Here is a 13,620-nt window from a genome sequence, read left to right as displayed (position 1 = left end):
TATTTTAGTAAGGTGCCATTCAGTATTTAAACAAAATTATCTATTTCTTGCAATATCTTAAAATGGGAGTAAAAACAAATCTCCGAAATCCTTAAACATAATTCCTGAAAAACATTCTTAATATTTTGGGATTACGGCAGATATTGCTTATTAAGTTCATCTTTTTCCCTACCTTGCACTTCAATTATTTGACTAAATACACTTGAATATTAAATAACATAGAACTTTAATACAATTTAAATCTTTATTGGTAAATTTGTTTCTCTGAATGCAAGACAATGTTTTCACCTTATGATGAAACATCAACTCCCCTTCTCTATACAGATGCTGCCTCACCTGCTGAGTACATGTAGCATTGTTTAACAATTTGTTATTTTGATTTTGCATTAACATTTCTTTTCCTTACCTGTTTAACACACAAAACAAATAACCTGCTGGTATAATTTAAAGTGGATAAAAATGAAAATTTCCTAGTGATGTGCATAATTGTTGGCCTACAACAGCAAGCAACCAAATTACTTGTTTAAGTGAACTGTTTGTGAAATCAAGTGTCCTTATGCCCAGAATCTCGATTTCTTGAGGATATTAGCTGTTACTGGTGTTTGGTTCCACAGTGGAAACAACTTTCAGGATTGAAAATAAAACACTCTTAGTTAACTTAGTCAAGAAGAGTCAGCACAGAATGTGACCATAAACAAATTAACTTTCTTTTACCCTCAACTGACTTGGGACTTTCAGTTTAGGGTAGTGAGTAATAGTGGGAAACACAATCTCATAGCAGCCCAAAGAAACCAGTAACCTACCTCCTTAGTTAAGAGCAATTGAGTAGCAATATCTGCTAATGCACATGTATGTTGACATAATATCTGATCATAAATCTATCCTATTCACCAACGGTTGTAGTGTAACACAATACAATCCATGCTGTTGTCAGTGAGGAGGCAGGGCATCATCTATAAAAGAACTATGTGGTGGTCACACCTTTCAATGCTTGGATATTCTATTCTATTCCATGTCCAAAGCCAATTCCTTGCTTCATTGTCTGCTGATGCTTCATCCTGAGCATTATTTAGCAGTGCTGAAAATTTATTATTTTCATTATTTAGCAGTCTTTGTCAGTGGCAGTTTGCCACTGCCTTCCATTTGCCAGGGCAGAGTACAGAGACAGGTTGAGTCTGCCTCAGCTAGAAAACAAGTTACTCACGTTATTCTGAACTACAGACTTCATATCTAGTCAATTTAGCTAAACAATCTCCTCCACATCAGAAAAGTTTCCCTGCCTACACATTTCACCATACACTACCACCACTACCAGACTTGACACCCATCTAAACTTCTCTGGACCCTATTTCTTCAACCACCCCAACTAATCCTACGCACTGCATCGCTTATCTGGCTCATTGTCACCTTGTTTCCTACTCACTTGGCACTACTCCTTCCCACAAGATCCTACCCACCTGGCACTCAACCCCTTTCTTAGCTGGCAGCCTACTTACATGGCATCTAACCCAACTGATACCTACCCTTGCAACACTCTGAAATCACTTTTATTTTATGTACTTAGCCACTTTGACAGCTGCTATCAAATAGCATCTGGACTTTTACATTTTAGCAAACAACAGCTGACTGCTATGAAAAGAAGGAGGTGTGGTTTTCCTTCCTCTGACAGTTCTGCACTATGAAAAGTTGTGATGATGGGAGTACAGTTCTGAAGAAATCCTGACCAGAATCTCTTCCTTCTTCTACCAAAGTCAAAATAAAGGTCTAATCTCTTTAGGTGTTCTTGATAAGTCAACCCCACCATCCAAGGAATCAACCCAGTGAATCTCTTTTGAACTGCCTAACATCAAGGCAGCACTTGACACAGCATTAAGGAGCCCTACCACAACTGGAATGAATGGGAAATAGGAGACATTCCTGCATTGGTTGGAGTCATACCAGCACATAGGAATATGGTTGTGGTTTTTGATAGTCACTCATCTCAGCTCCAGGACATCTCACCAGTGAACCTCAGGTTAGTATCGTTACCTCCATCGTGAGGTCAGAAGTGGATAGGTTCATTAATTATTGCACCAGTTGTGACTCCTCAACTATTGAAGCAGTCCGTATCTATATTCAGCAAGACGTGAACAATGTCCAGGTTTGATCTGGCAAGTAACAAATAACATTCACACCATGAAAGTGGCAGGCAATGTTATGTCAGACAAAAGACAATCTAACCAATGCCCTTGACATTCAACGGCATTACCCTACTGAATCCACCTCTCTCAACATCCTGAGTGTTAGCATTGACCAGAAGCTAAAATTACTTGTTTATTGATTGTCACATATAATCTAGGGAGATACATTGAAACATATTCTGTCACCACAATCTGGCACCATTTTGAGAAACAAGAAAAATAAAAGGAAGTACATAAAATAAGCTAATCTTTATTGGCCGGGGTCCCAAACACTGCTCCTAACTTCGTGAAGTCCATGCTTTGGGCTTACTGCAACAGCCCGCAGTCCCCATTCCACCATCACCGCAGCCGCGCCCCGCCGCCATGCCGTGCATCCGGCCTATGAAGCTAGAAGCCCCCACTGTCACCACTCTGGCCTCCCCACGATGCCAGGAAGATGAAGAAAAGAAAAAGAAAAACAAAGAGGAGAGACAGGAAAGGAATGCAGCTGACCTGGAGCAGATGGGCTCAGCTTGAACACTATCTGCTCCTCACTCGCCAGGTGACCCCGGGCTGGGTGGAGCCATGTCTGGTATGTCCTGGCATTGCTGCCACTGCTGCAGGAGACCTCATTCTTCACCCAGCACTTTCCAGGCTTTAAATAAAAGAAAACCAAGAAAAAAGAAAAATAAAGAGCAAAACTGCAAAGAATAAAAGAATAAAAAAAGAACACAGGAGCAGACGAGCCCCAAGCTCTGCCCTGCTACTCGACTGCCATCTTGACTGCCAAAATGTGAATACATTGGCTGCAAGAGCAGGACAGAGGCGAGGAATTCTACAAGTTCATCAACACCTGTCTCCATAACTCCTGTCCACCATACATACAATACAAGTCAGGAGTGTGATGAACTTACCTAGATGGTTGCAACTCCAAGGTTACTCAAGGAGCTTGATACCCGTTACTGCATTTATGTGGCTAATTTCCATTCTAAATCCGGACTTGGAACTCAATTGCTATTTCTTAACTATTAATGGAGTAAAATCCTGGAATGCCCTTCCTGACAATACTTGTGGGTGTATGTATACCACATGGTTGACGGAGGTTCAAGGCAGTTGATCATCACCATCTTCTCAAGTGCACATAGGAATGGACAACAATTTATGGTTCTGCCAGAAATGCCCAGATCTCATGAAGAAAAGAAGTGGCTATAACAAGTAGAGTTGATAAAAGGAAATCAGTAGATGTAGTGTATTTGGATTTTCAGAAGGCATTCAATCAGGTGCCACATCAAAAGTTAATGCACAAGATAGAAGTTCACAATATTGGGGTTGGTGTATTAGCTCTGAAAATGTGTTGCTGGAAAAGTGAGCAGGTCAGGCAGCATCCAAGGAACAGGAGAATTGACGTTTCGGGCATAAGCCCTTCATCAGGATGGGTTATGCCCGAAACGTCGATTCTCCTGTTCCTTGGATGCTGCCTGACCTGCTGCACTTTTCCAGCAACATATTTTCAGCTCTGATACTCCAGCATCTGCAGACCTCACTTTCTCCTCGTTGGTGTATTAGCATTGATTGAAAACTAGTTAACACACAGGATACAGAGAGTCAGGAGTCACTAGTAGAGTGACAGAAGGATCAGTCCTAAGGCCTCAATTATTTACTATATATGTTAATGACTTAGAGGAGAGGGTTGAATGTGATCCATCTAAATTTACCAGTGATACAAAAATAGGTGGGGAACATGTTGGCATGAGGACATAAGGAATCTACAAGGGGAAATAAATGGGTTGAGTGATGGGGCAAAAACTTGGCAGATGGAGGTTATTGTAAAGAAGTGCAAGGTCATGCACTTTAGTCAGAAGAATCAAAGATAGACTTATTTAAATGGAGACAGACTCCAAAAAACACAACACAGAAAGATCTGGGAGTTCTTGTGCATGAAACACAAAAATTGGCATGTTGGTACAGTAAGTAATTAACAAGACAAATTGAATGTTGGCCTTTATTGTTCCAACTGTACGGGGCTTTGTACAATTTTGGTGCTCATACCTGAAGAAAGAATATACTGCCATTGGAGGCAGTTCAAAAGAGATTCGCTTGGCTGATTCCAGGGACAATGGAATTGACTTAACAAGAATGGTTAAACAAGTTAGACTTTTACTCATTTGAGTTTAGAAGAATGAAAAGTGATCTTATTTACATATACAGGATTCTGAGAAGACTTGACAGGGTGGCTGTTGAGAAGCTAATTTCACTAAGGGGGGGGCGTCTCAAACTAAGGTATACAGTTACAGAATAAGGAGACAATCATTTAAAACTGAGATGCAAAGGGTTGTGAAATATCTGGAAATCTCTACACCAGTAAATTAGGAGGCTAGGTCACTGGGAGTATTTAAAGAGGAAGAAGATAGATTTTTGAAGTATCAAGGTATTGATGGCTATGCTAAGTTGGCATGAAAGAGGAGTTGGGGCCTGGGATAGTTTAGCCATGCTCATGTTTAGTAGTGCGACAGGCCCAATGGGCTGCATGGCCTATGTTTGCTCCAGTTTCTTATATTCTAACTGAATTCAAATGCAAGGATCATGGATATTGCGATGATCAAAAGCAAATGTGCCCCATGTCAATAAAGTGAGGTAAAGCTTTCATAATGAGCAACTGAGCTGTAACTGGGGTGAGGTTCCTTCTTAACATAAAATATAGCAGCAGGAGTAGGCCATTCAACCCTTCAAGCCTGCTCTATCATTCAGTATTATCATGACTGATCATTGAACTCAATACCCTAATCCTACACACCCACCTCCACATGTCCCTTGATCCCTTTAACTAGAAGATCTACATCCACCTCCCTCTTGAGAACACATTATGTTTTGACCTCAACCACTTCCTGTGGTAGTGAATTCTATGAGCTCACCATTCTGAGTGAAGAAATTTCTCATCTCAGTCCTAAGAGGTTTACACCTTATAATTAAACTATGACCTCTGGGTCTAGACTTCCCCATCATTGAAAACATACTTCTTGCATCCAATTGGTCTAATCCTGTTAGAATTCTTTAGGTTTCTCTGAGATCTTCCCTTATTCTTCTAAACTCTAACGAATAGAATCCTAACCAATCCATGTCCTGTCATCCAGGAATCAATTTGGTAAGCCTTCACTGCGCTCCCTCGACAGCAAGAGCATCCTTCCTCAGATAAAGAAACCAAAACCGCACACAAGATTCCAGGTATGGCCTCACCAATGCCCTGTATAATTGCAGCTAGACATCCTTGCTCCTGTATTCGAATCCTCTTTGTACAAAGGTTAACATACAGTTTGCTTTCTTTACTGCTTGTTTACTTTCAGCAACTGGGTACATGAGGAATGCCTAGGTCTTGTTAAACATTTCTCTTTCTTGATTTAATGTTTTTCAAATAATAATGTGTCTTTCTATTTTTGCTACTAAAGTGGATAAGCTAATATTTATCCATTTTGTATTGCTTCCTACCAATCCATCCCCCGTCCACATTTCGGAAACTCTGACCACAATGCCGTATTTCTTCTCCTGGCTTACAGGCAAATCTGGAAGCAGGATACAGGTCCAGTACTGGTCAGAGGAGGCAGAGGATCAACACTGGTGCTGTTCTGAATTGGTTGACTGGGCCATGTTCAAACAGTCCGCAGGTACCTTGGATGAGTACACCACCACCACCACAGACTTTATCAGCAAGTGTGTGGAGAATTGGATACCAAGGAAGTCAATCTGGGTGTTTCCCAACAGGAAATCCTGGATGAATCAGGTCATACAGAACCTGCTAAAAACCAGGCATGAGGCCTTCAGATCAGGAGACCCACTCAAATATAAGGAATCCAAGTATGACCTTCACACAGCCATTAAGACAGCCAAGGACCAACACCGATCGGACAACCGGCGACTATGGCAAGGATTAAATGACATCACAGGTTCTAAAAAGAGACAGTGCAAGAAAGCAGACAATGACATGTCTCTCCCAGTTCATCTCAACACCTTCTATGCTCCCTTTGAGCAGACTTTCAGCAGAGAGGTAACACCTATTCTGACAAGTCCTGACTGACCTATCCCAACAGTCACTGCATCATAGGTCAAGTCAGTTTTCCTTCATGTGAGTCCAAGGAAAGCGATGGGACCAGACAGAGTACCAGGCTGTGCACTCAGAGCATGCGCAGGTCAACTGGCAGAAGTCTTCTCGGACATCTTCAACCTCTCCCTGCGGCAGGCCTCAAGAGAGCCAACATCATCCTTGTGCATAAGAAGGCTCATGCAGCATGCCTCAATAACTACCGCCCAATGCCCCTAACTTCGGTGGTCATGAAGTGCTTTGAAAGGCTGGTCATGGCATTAATCAACTCCAGCCTCCCCACCGAACCAGAGGACACAGCTTAAAAATAAGGGGTAGGCCATTTAGGACAGAGATGAGGAGAAATTTCTTCACCCAGAGAGTGGTGGCTGTGTGGAATGCTCTGTCCCAGAAGGCAATGGAGGCCCAGTCTCTGGATTCATTTAAGAAAGAGTTGGATAGAGTTCTCAAGGATAGTGGAATCAAGGCTTATGGAGATAAGGCGGGAACAGGATACTGTTTGTGGATGATCAGCCATGATCATAATGAATGGTGGTGCAGGCTCGAAGGGCAGAATGGCCTACTCCTGCACCTATTGTCTACTACTCTTGACCCACTCCAATTTGTCTATCGGACCAACAGATCCACGTCAGATGTCATATCACATTCCGTTCACTCCTCCCCAGAACATCCTGATACCAAGAATAGCTATGTAAGAACCCTACTCATTGACTACAGTTCAGCCTTCAACACTATTATTCCCCTTGAGACCGATTACTATACTTAGTGATCTCGGACTAACCCCACTCTCTGCAACTGGATCCTCAATTTCCGGACCCGCAGGCCACAATCAGTGAAGACTGGGGACAATATTTCATCCTCACTAACACTTAACACTTTGTCCCCCCAGGGGTGCGTACTCATCCCTCTACTGTACAAGTTCACTGATGACACCACCATGGTCGGTCACATCTCAGATGGTAACAAAACAGACTACAGACAGGAGGTGGAAGACCCGGAAAATGGTGCACTGAGAACAACCTAGCACTCAATGCCAGCAAAACCAAGGAACTCATTATTGATGTTTGGCAGGATATCACGCATGTCCCCCTACACATAACTGCACACAGGTGGAATGAGTGGAGAATGTCAAGCTCCTGGGAGTGGTCATCCACAACAAGTTTTCTTGGATTCTTCATGTGGACAAACTGGTCACAAAGACCCAACAATGTCCCTTCTTCCTCAGGCATCTGAGGAAATTTGGCGTGACAGCAAATACCCTTGCCAACGTTAATAGGTACACCATCAAGAGCATTCTGTCCATATGTATCATTACTGGTATGGCAACTATACTATTCAAGATTGGAGACGGTTACAGAGAGTGGTGAACTCAGCCAGGACAATCACAAAGGCCAACCTTCCATCATAGAATCCATCTACCAGGCCTACTGTCAAGGAAAGGCCGCCAACATTCTTAAAGATCCATCCCACCCTGACGATGGTTTTCTACAACCTCTACCATCAGGGAGAAGGTACAGAAGCCTGAACACATGTACCAGCCAGTTTTGAAACAGTTTCTACCCTACTGTTGTTAGAATACTGAATGGATTCACAAATTCTTAACATTTGCCTGTGCCTGTATTTTTGTATTTGCCGTTTACCTATTATTTACTTATCTATGTGATGTGCTGTATTGCTTGCAAGACAAAGCTTTTCACTGTACCTCGGTACATGTGACAATTAATTCAATTCAATTCTGCCATATATTTGCCCATTCACAGCCTGTCCAAATCACAGTGCTGCATTGTCCTCACAGGTCACCCTTGCAATCAACTTTGCGTCATCTGTAAATTTTGAAATATTATTAGTTCCCTCATCTAAATCTTTAATACACTATAAATCATTAACATTCTTTTTCTTCTAGTGGCTGTTTCTCAACTGTAGGTACAAGAAACATATGCTGTATAAACACCACTTCAAATCAAAATGTGTTTATTTACTTTCAGGTTAGGTTTAAAGTGACTTGACTAAACATGCCTTCATAAATTCATATGAAACTTCCAAACAATTATAGTGGTGCTTGAGAAGCCCTGGTGTTCTCAAATTAACTTTGTTGGCTTTTTTCTTGTGGTCTAAGAGAAAGTCCTACAAATCTTTAAATTTACACACAGAAGAAAACGTACCCACGAAAAAGCAAGATACAGTGATATATACCTATTTTTACACGTCCTCGTTCTGGTCCTTCCCCCATCACTAGGATGTTTGCGGGTTTCTGAGGGAATAAAAAGAAATTAATGAAAGACATTAATCCTTCACAACTAAAGTTCAAATATAAGCTGTAGTTAATACAAGAAGGATCACACACCTTTATATCTAATAAAAGTATTAGTCTAGTATCCAAATAAAATCCCACATTTTGTGATGCCATCATGAATTCAAATACAGGAATGCTGCAACAAAGTATGAAGACAAATATTCCAGCCTTTCCACAGGTTGCTGTAACCAAACTTACAACATATGCATTTTGGGAGCATTTTTCCACAGGCTTTACATCCTGTTGAGGAGAGGGTGGTGTAGTGGTAATGTCACTGGGCAAACCAGGCTAATGCTCTGAGGACACAGGTCCAAATTCCATTATGGCTAGAATACATTTAAATACAAACAATAAAATCTGGAACTGAAAGCTACTCTCAGTAATGGTGACCATGAATCTATCATCAAAATGTCAGAAGAACCAGTCGGGAAAGGAACTCTATGTAACACCAGAACTTAGGAACGTGGTTGACTTTTAAATGCCTTTTCAACCAAAGGCAATTAGAGATGTGCAGCCAAACAACCACATTGCAAGAAAGAATAAAGAAAAAAAGACTCTGCCATTAGTGTACCAAGCCTACACTGCTTGTCAGCAAAACCAGCACATTCTAGGATGCAGCCTATCTCTGGGCTCACCAGCCTAATTAGGTCAGTGGGCTGGCTCCCTATGCTGAAAGCTATAGAAAATAATAATTTCACAGGGGATAGTCAATAAACCCCTAGATTGAAGGGAAAAGCTCTCCAACTGGATTATTGAGGTTATGGAGCACTCTTTTAACGCTTGGCACCCCCTTTTTAGTGTACGATGTTTCTGATTTCAATGGCTGCCTTGCTAGTCATCGGATGGTTGCATATGGGTTGCTCCAACTGGATAAATGTTGCTCTGTCCTGTAAAAATCACCTCTAATTATGCACATAAACATTTAAATTGGCTGCCTGCCTCAGTTCAGAACTGGGTCCCCTCCCGCCCAAGAAGGCTCCCTGGAAGAGGAATTTCATACATCCTGTGCAGCACCCCACCTTTTCTGTGGATCATTGTTCCAGATCTGCCACACCACTGCTCCTGCTCCCCTTCTTTGCCAGCATAGCCTCCAATCTCATCACCCATTGGGCCATCTCTCTTGACATTGCTGCAAGACCCTGCACTGACCTGTGGATTCTAGTATTTAGACTGGTGGGACTACTTATTGTGGTCCTAGTATTTTGGATTACAAAATTGCTGGCCCATCAGATTAGTAAGCAGTTCCAAAGTGGTTCTTCCTCCTGAAGGAAGGGCAGAAATCCTGCCTCCTGTCAATTAACACCCCTTGGAGGATTAAACAAGCATTAGCAAGATACATTCCCCAGTGAGCTTTTGAGGGATAGGATGGGAAACACTATTTTAAACAACATGGTGATCAGAAACAACATGGATTAAATACAAGCAGAGAAATTCTGTGGTTAGCCAAGTTTTGATGAGAAATAAGGCACAATAAACCATTACATTATACACAAAAACAGAAATCAAACGGCATGATTTGCATAAATTACACTATGTGCATGTGATACATATTGAAATAGTTCATTTTGATGAACAGCATTAGTCAATTAGTATAAACCCACTCATAAGACTTCATGTCTCTCAGCAACAGTTCAAAGAGCATAATTTTGACCTTGCTTTTCATCAAGGTACATTTCACATTTAACACTCCATAAATTCATAATTTGGGCAAATATCAACATTTTTTAAAATTACATTTGTAAAAATTAAACATACTAACGTTCAAAGGCTCAATTTCACTTTTGGTTTCAATTATCAGAAAAAAGAAATTCAAGCCTGCAGTTGCATAAGATGGAACAACTAAATTGTCTTCATATCCAAATGAATTTACTGGTGTCCTTTCATGAAGGAAATTTGATGTCCTTAATTTGACCTAAATGTGATTCTAGACCCACAGCAATGTAGTTAATTTAAGTTAACATTTAAATATCCAATAAAACAGCTAAGTAAGCCACTCAGTAGTATTCAAGAAGCTAATTTATCACCACTTTCTCAAGCGTAATAAGGTTGGGCAATAAGTGCTGCCCTTGCCAGTGAAATTCACATCCTGTGAATTAAAAATACATTGACCAGATTAACTCAAAATGACAAGCGCAATGTGATTTGTTACCAGCATTTGTTGCCTCACCCTAATTACCGTTGAATTGAGTGGCTTGCTACATCATTTTAGAAGACAGTTAGACAACCACATTGTTGTAGACCTACAACTGCATGTAGGCCAGATCAGTTCCAGATGGCAGATTTCCTTCCCTGAAATACTTGAGTGAGTCAGGTGGATTTTCATGACAACGGATTATAGGTTGGTGGTCACCATCAGTGAAACTAGGCTTATAGATATTTTTTCTAGAATTTTCTAGAACTAAGTTTAAATTTCACCAGTTGCCATGTGGGATCCAAACCTATGTTGCAAAAAAATTGCCTGAGCCATTGGATTACTAGCCAATATCACTCCCAAAACTGCCAAGTTATTTCCATGCTGCTGTACCCCTCCTTAGTGGGTATTGTTTGGGCTCAACTAGGAGTGTGAGGGCACAGTAATAGATATCCACCCACAAAACCAAGTAAGTTAAAACTGGGGGCAAGTCAGGTAGACCCTGGAGAGAAGCCTATTTCTGAGGACAGGTGGCGCATGAGCATTCATTGTCATTTGAGGCTCATCATGGATCAAAGAAGTCAGCTGCTAAGATGCTGGAAGTCTCTCCAGATAGTGGACAAACCTCCCTCACTAATCGTTAAATTCCAGAGGAGGTAAGAAAAAACCCTCAAGTGGTTGAATGGACCTCCAGCTGATGGGCGATTGACCAGCAATCCAACACTGCCCTCAAACGGTCTGAAAAGTTTGGTAGATATTTTCTTCCTCACAGATTGAATATGTTCCATGAAGGCCGGCATCCCATTACCAAGTCATCTTTTATTTATATGTGAATAATACATATCACTGACACAGCTAACAGCTCCTAGATTGAGCAGAATCCCTGACACTCCTGTTTATGTCTATTAGCCACGGCTCTCTGATTTGGGGCTGTTAACCTGGTCCAATCAGGGAATTCATATTCTATGTCGGTACACATGGCTGACCTCATTCCAATTTATTCCAATTCCAAGTGATCATTTAAACTTGTGTCGGTGAGCAGCAGCCAAACTCGGCCCAAATGTCATACATTTGCCTCAAGTTCTAGCTGTGTGCTTTGATTATAATTGTTTTGCACATTTTTGTTTCCTGGTTTATGCTGAATTGTGTCAGATTCAAAGTCTGTTGCTTCAGTTGGGAAGAATTTTAGAATCAAATCACCAGTACCTACAATTGTTGTCATATGCAAGTTAATGGGTTGAGCTCCTTAACCTTTGCATAAGGCCTGAGGAGATGTTGTGGTTACATATGTAATAACAGAGAACTCAGGCATTCCTACTCGTGTTTTACATTGCTAAACATAAAAGTAATGAGTTGCTGTAAGAAACTGATCAGTCAGAATCTGGAAAGGACAAGTTAACATTTTTGGTGTGCACAGACTGAAAACTAATAACATATTTTTACTAATATTAAAAAAGGAGAAAGCCAAAATGGAACAGGAGTAGGCCATCCAATCTTTCAAGTTGCTCTAAAAGTAAACATCAGATATTACAGACAGAGAGAGCAAGTTAATGGTTGAATGATCTGAAAGTGCACAATTTAAAACAAACAACATTAGCCAATACAAAGTGTTCAAAAGCAGAATATGTTAACAGCATGAAAAGATCTGGGAAATGTCCATTCAAACAAAAGAATGGAAGGAAATTGGTAGGAAACCAAATGGGGGAAAAGAAAGGACAAATTATATGAATTCTGTTGTTTCCAAACTGTAGGGGTAATAATCTAATCAAAATGCCTTCTTTACTATGCTATCTACCTGCGACTCCACTTCCAAGGAACTATAAACTTGCTTTCCAAGCTCTCTTTGTTCAGCAACACTCCACAGGATCTTGCCATTAAGTGGTTAAGTCCTGCCCTGATTTGCCTTTCCAAAATGCAGCACCTCACATTTATCTAGATTAAACTCCATCTGCCAATCCACGACCTATCTGATCAAGATCCCACTGTACTCTGAGGTAACCTTCTTCGCTGTCCACTACACCTCCAATTTGGTGTCATCTGTAAACTTACTAACCATACCTCCACGTATAAATTATTTATATAAAATGACAAAAAAAAAAGTGGACCAATTCTTGCGGCACACCACTGGTCACAGGCATCCATTCTGAAAAGCAGCTCTCCACCACCCCCTTTTAACTTCTACCTTGAAGCCAGTTCTGTATCCAAATACCTAGTTCTCTCTCTGTTGCGTGTGATCCAACCTTGCTAACTAGTCTACCATGAGGAATCTTGTTGAACACCTTACTGATGTCCATACAGATCACGTTCATATAGATCACGTACACCACTCTGCCCTCATCAATCCTCTTCAACCCTTCTTCAAAAACCTGAATGTACTGAGACACAATTTCCCACGCACAAAGCCATGGTGACAATCCATAATCAGTCTTTGCCTTTCCAAATAAGTCCTGACCTTCAGGATTCCCTCCAACAACTTGTCCACCACTGATGTCAAGCTCATTGGTCTATAGTTCCTTAGCTTTCTCTTTCCAACTTTTTGAAATAGTGGCACCATGTTAGCAAACCTTCAGTCTTCCAGCACCTCACCTGTGACTATTGATGATAAAAAAAATCTCAGCAAAGGACCCAGCAATCACTTCCCTAGCTTCCCACAAAGTTCTAGAGTACACCTGATCAGGTCCTGGTAGAGTCATAGAGATGTACATAGAAACAGACCCTTCGGTCCAACCCGTCCATGCCAACCAGACATCCTAACCCAATCTAGTCCCACCTGCCAGCACCTGGCCCATATCCCTCCAAACCCTTCCCACCACCTTAATATGTTTTTAGATGTTCAGCACCACCTCCTCTGTAATATGGACATTTTTCAAGATATGCGCAGCAGGTCAGGCAGCATCCAAGGAACAGGAGAATTGACGTTTCAGGCATAAGCCCTTCTCCTGCT

The 13,620-nt window shown here is 41.3% G+C and overlaps 1 protein-coding gene across 2 annotated transcripts in view; it reads right to left on the bottom strand.

Moving 5' to 3' along the window:
• The window catches only part of cdk19 (cyclin dependent kinase 19), a 170,821-nt gene that overhangs the window by 90,661 nt on the left and 66,540 nt on the right, over positions 1 to 13,620 (bottom strand). For both annotated transcript variants that reach the window (XM_060856275.1, XM_060856285.1), the window contains exon 5: positions 8,446 to 8,503. In XM_060856275.1, the coding sequence (XP_060712258.1) occupies positions 8,446 to 8,503 (58 nt within the window). The remainder of the gene's footprint in view (positions 1 to 8,445; positions 8,504 to 13,620) is intronic.

The sequence above is a fragment of the Hemiscyllium ocellatum genome, chromosome 3, assembly GCF_020745735.1.
Source record: "Hemiscyllium ocellatum isolate sHemOce1 chromosome 3, sHemOce1.pat.X.cur, whole genome shotgun sequence".
Lineage (NCBI taxonomy): Eukaryota > Metazoa > Chordata > Chondrichthyes > Orectolobiformes > Hemiscylliidae > Hemiscyllium > Hemiscyllium ocellatum.
Note: the sequence above shows the minus strand (reverse complement) of the source record. Positions and strands in the feature narration are given on the sequence as shown.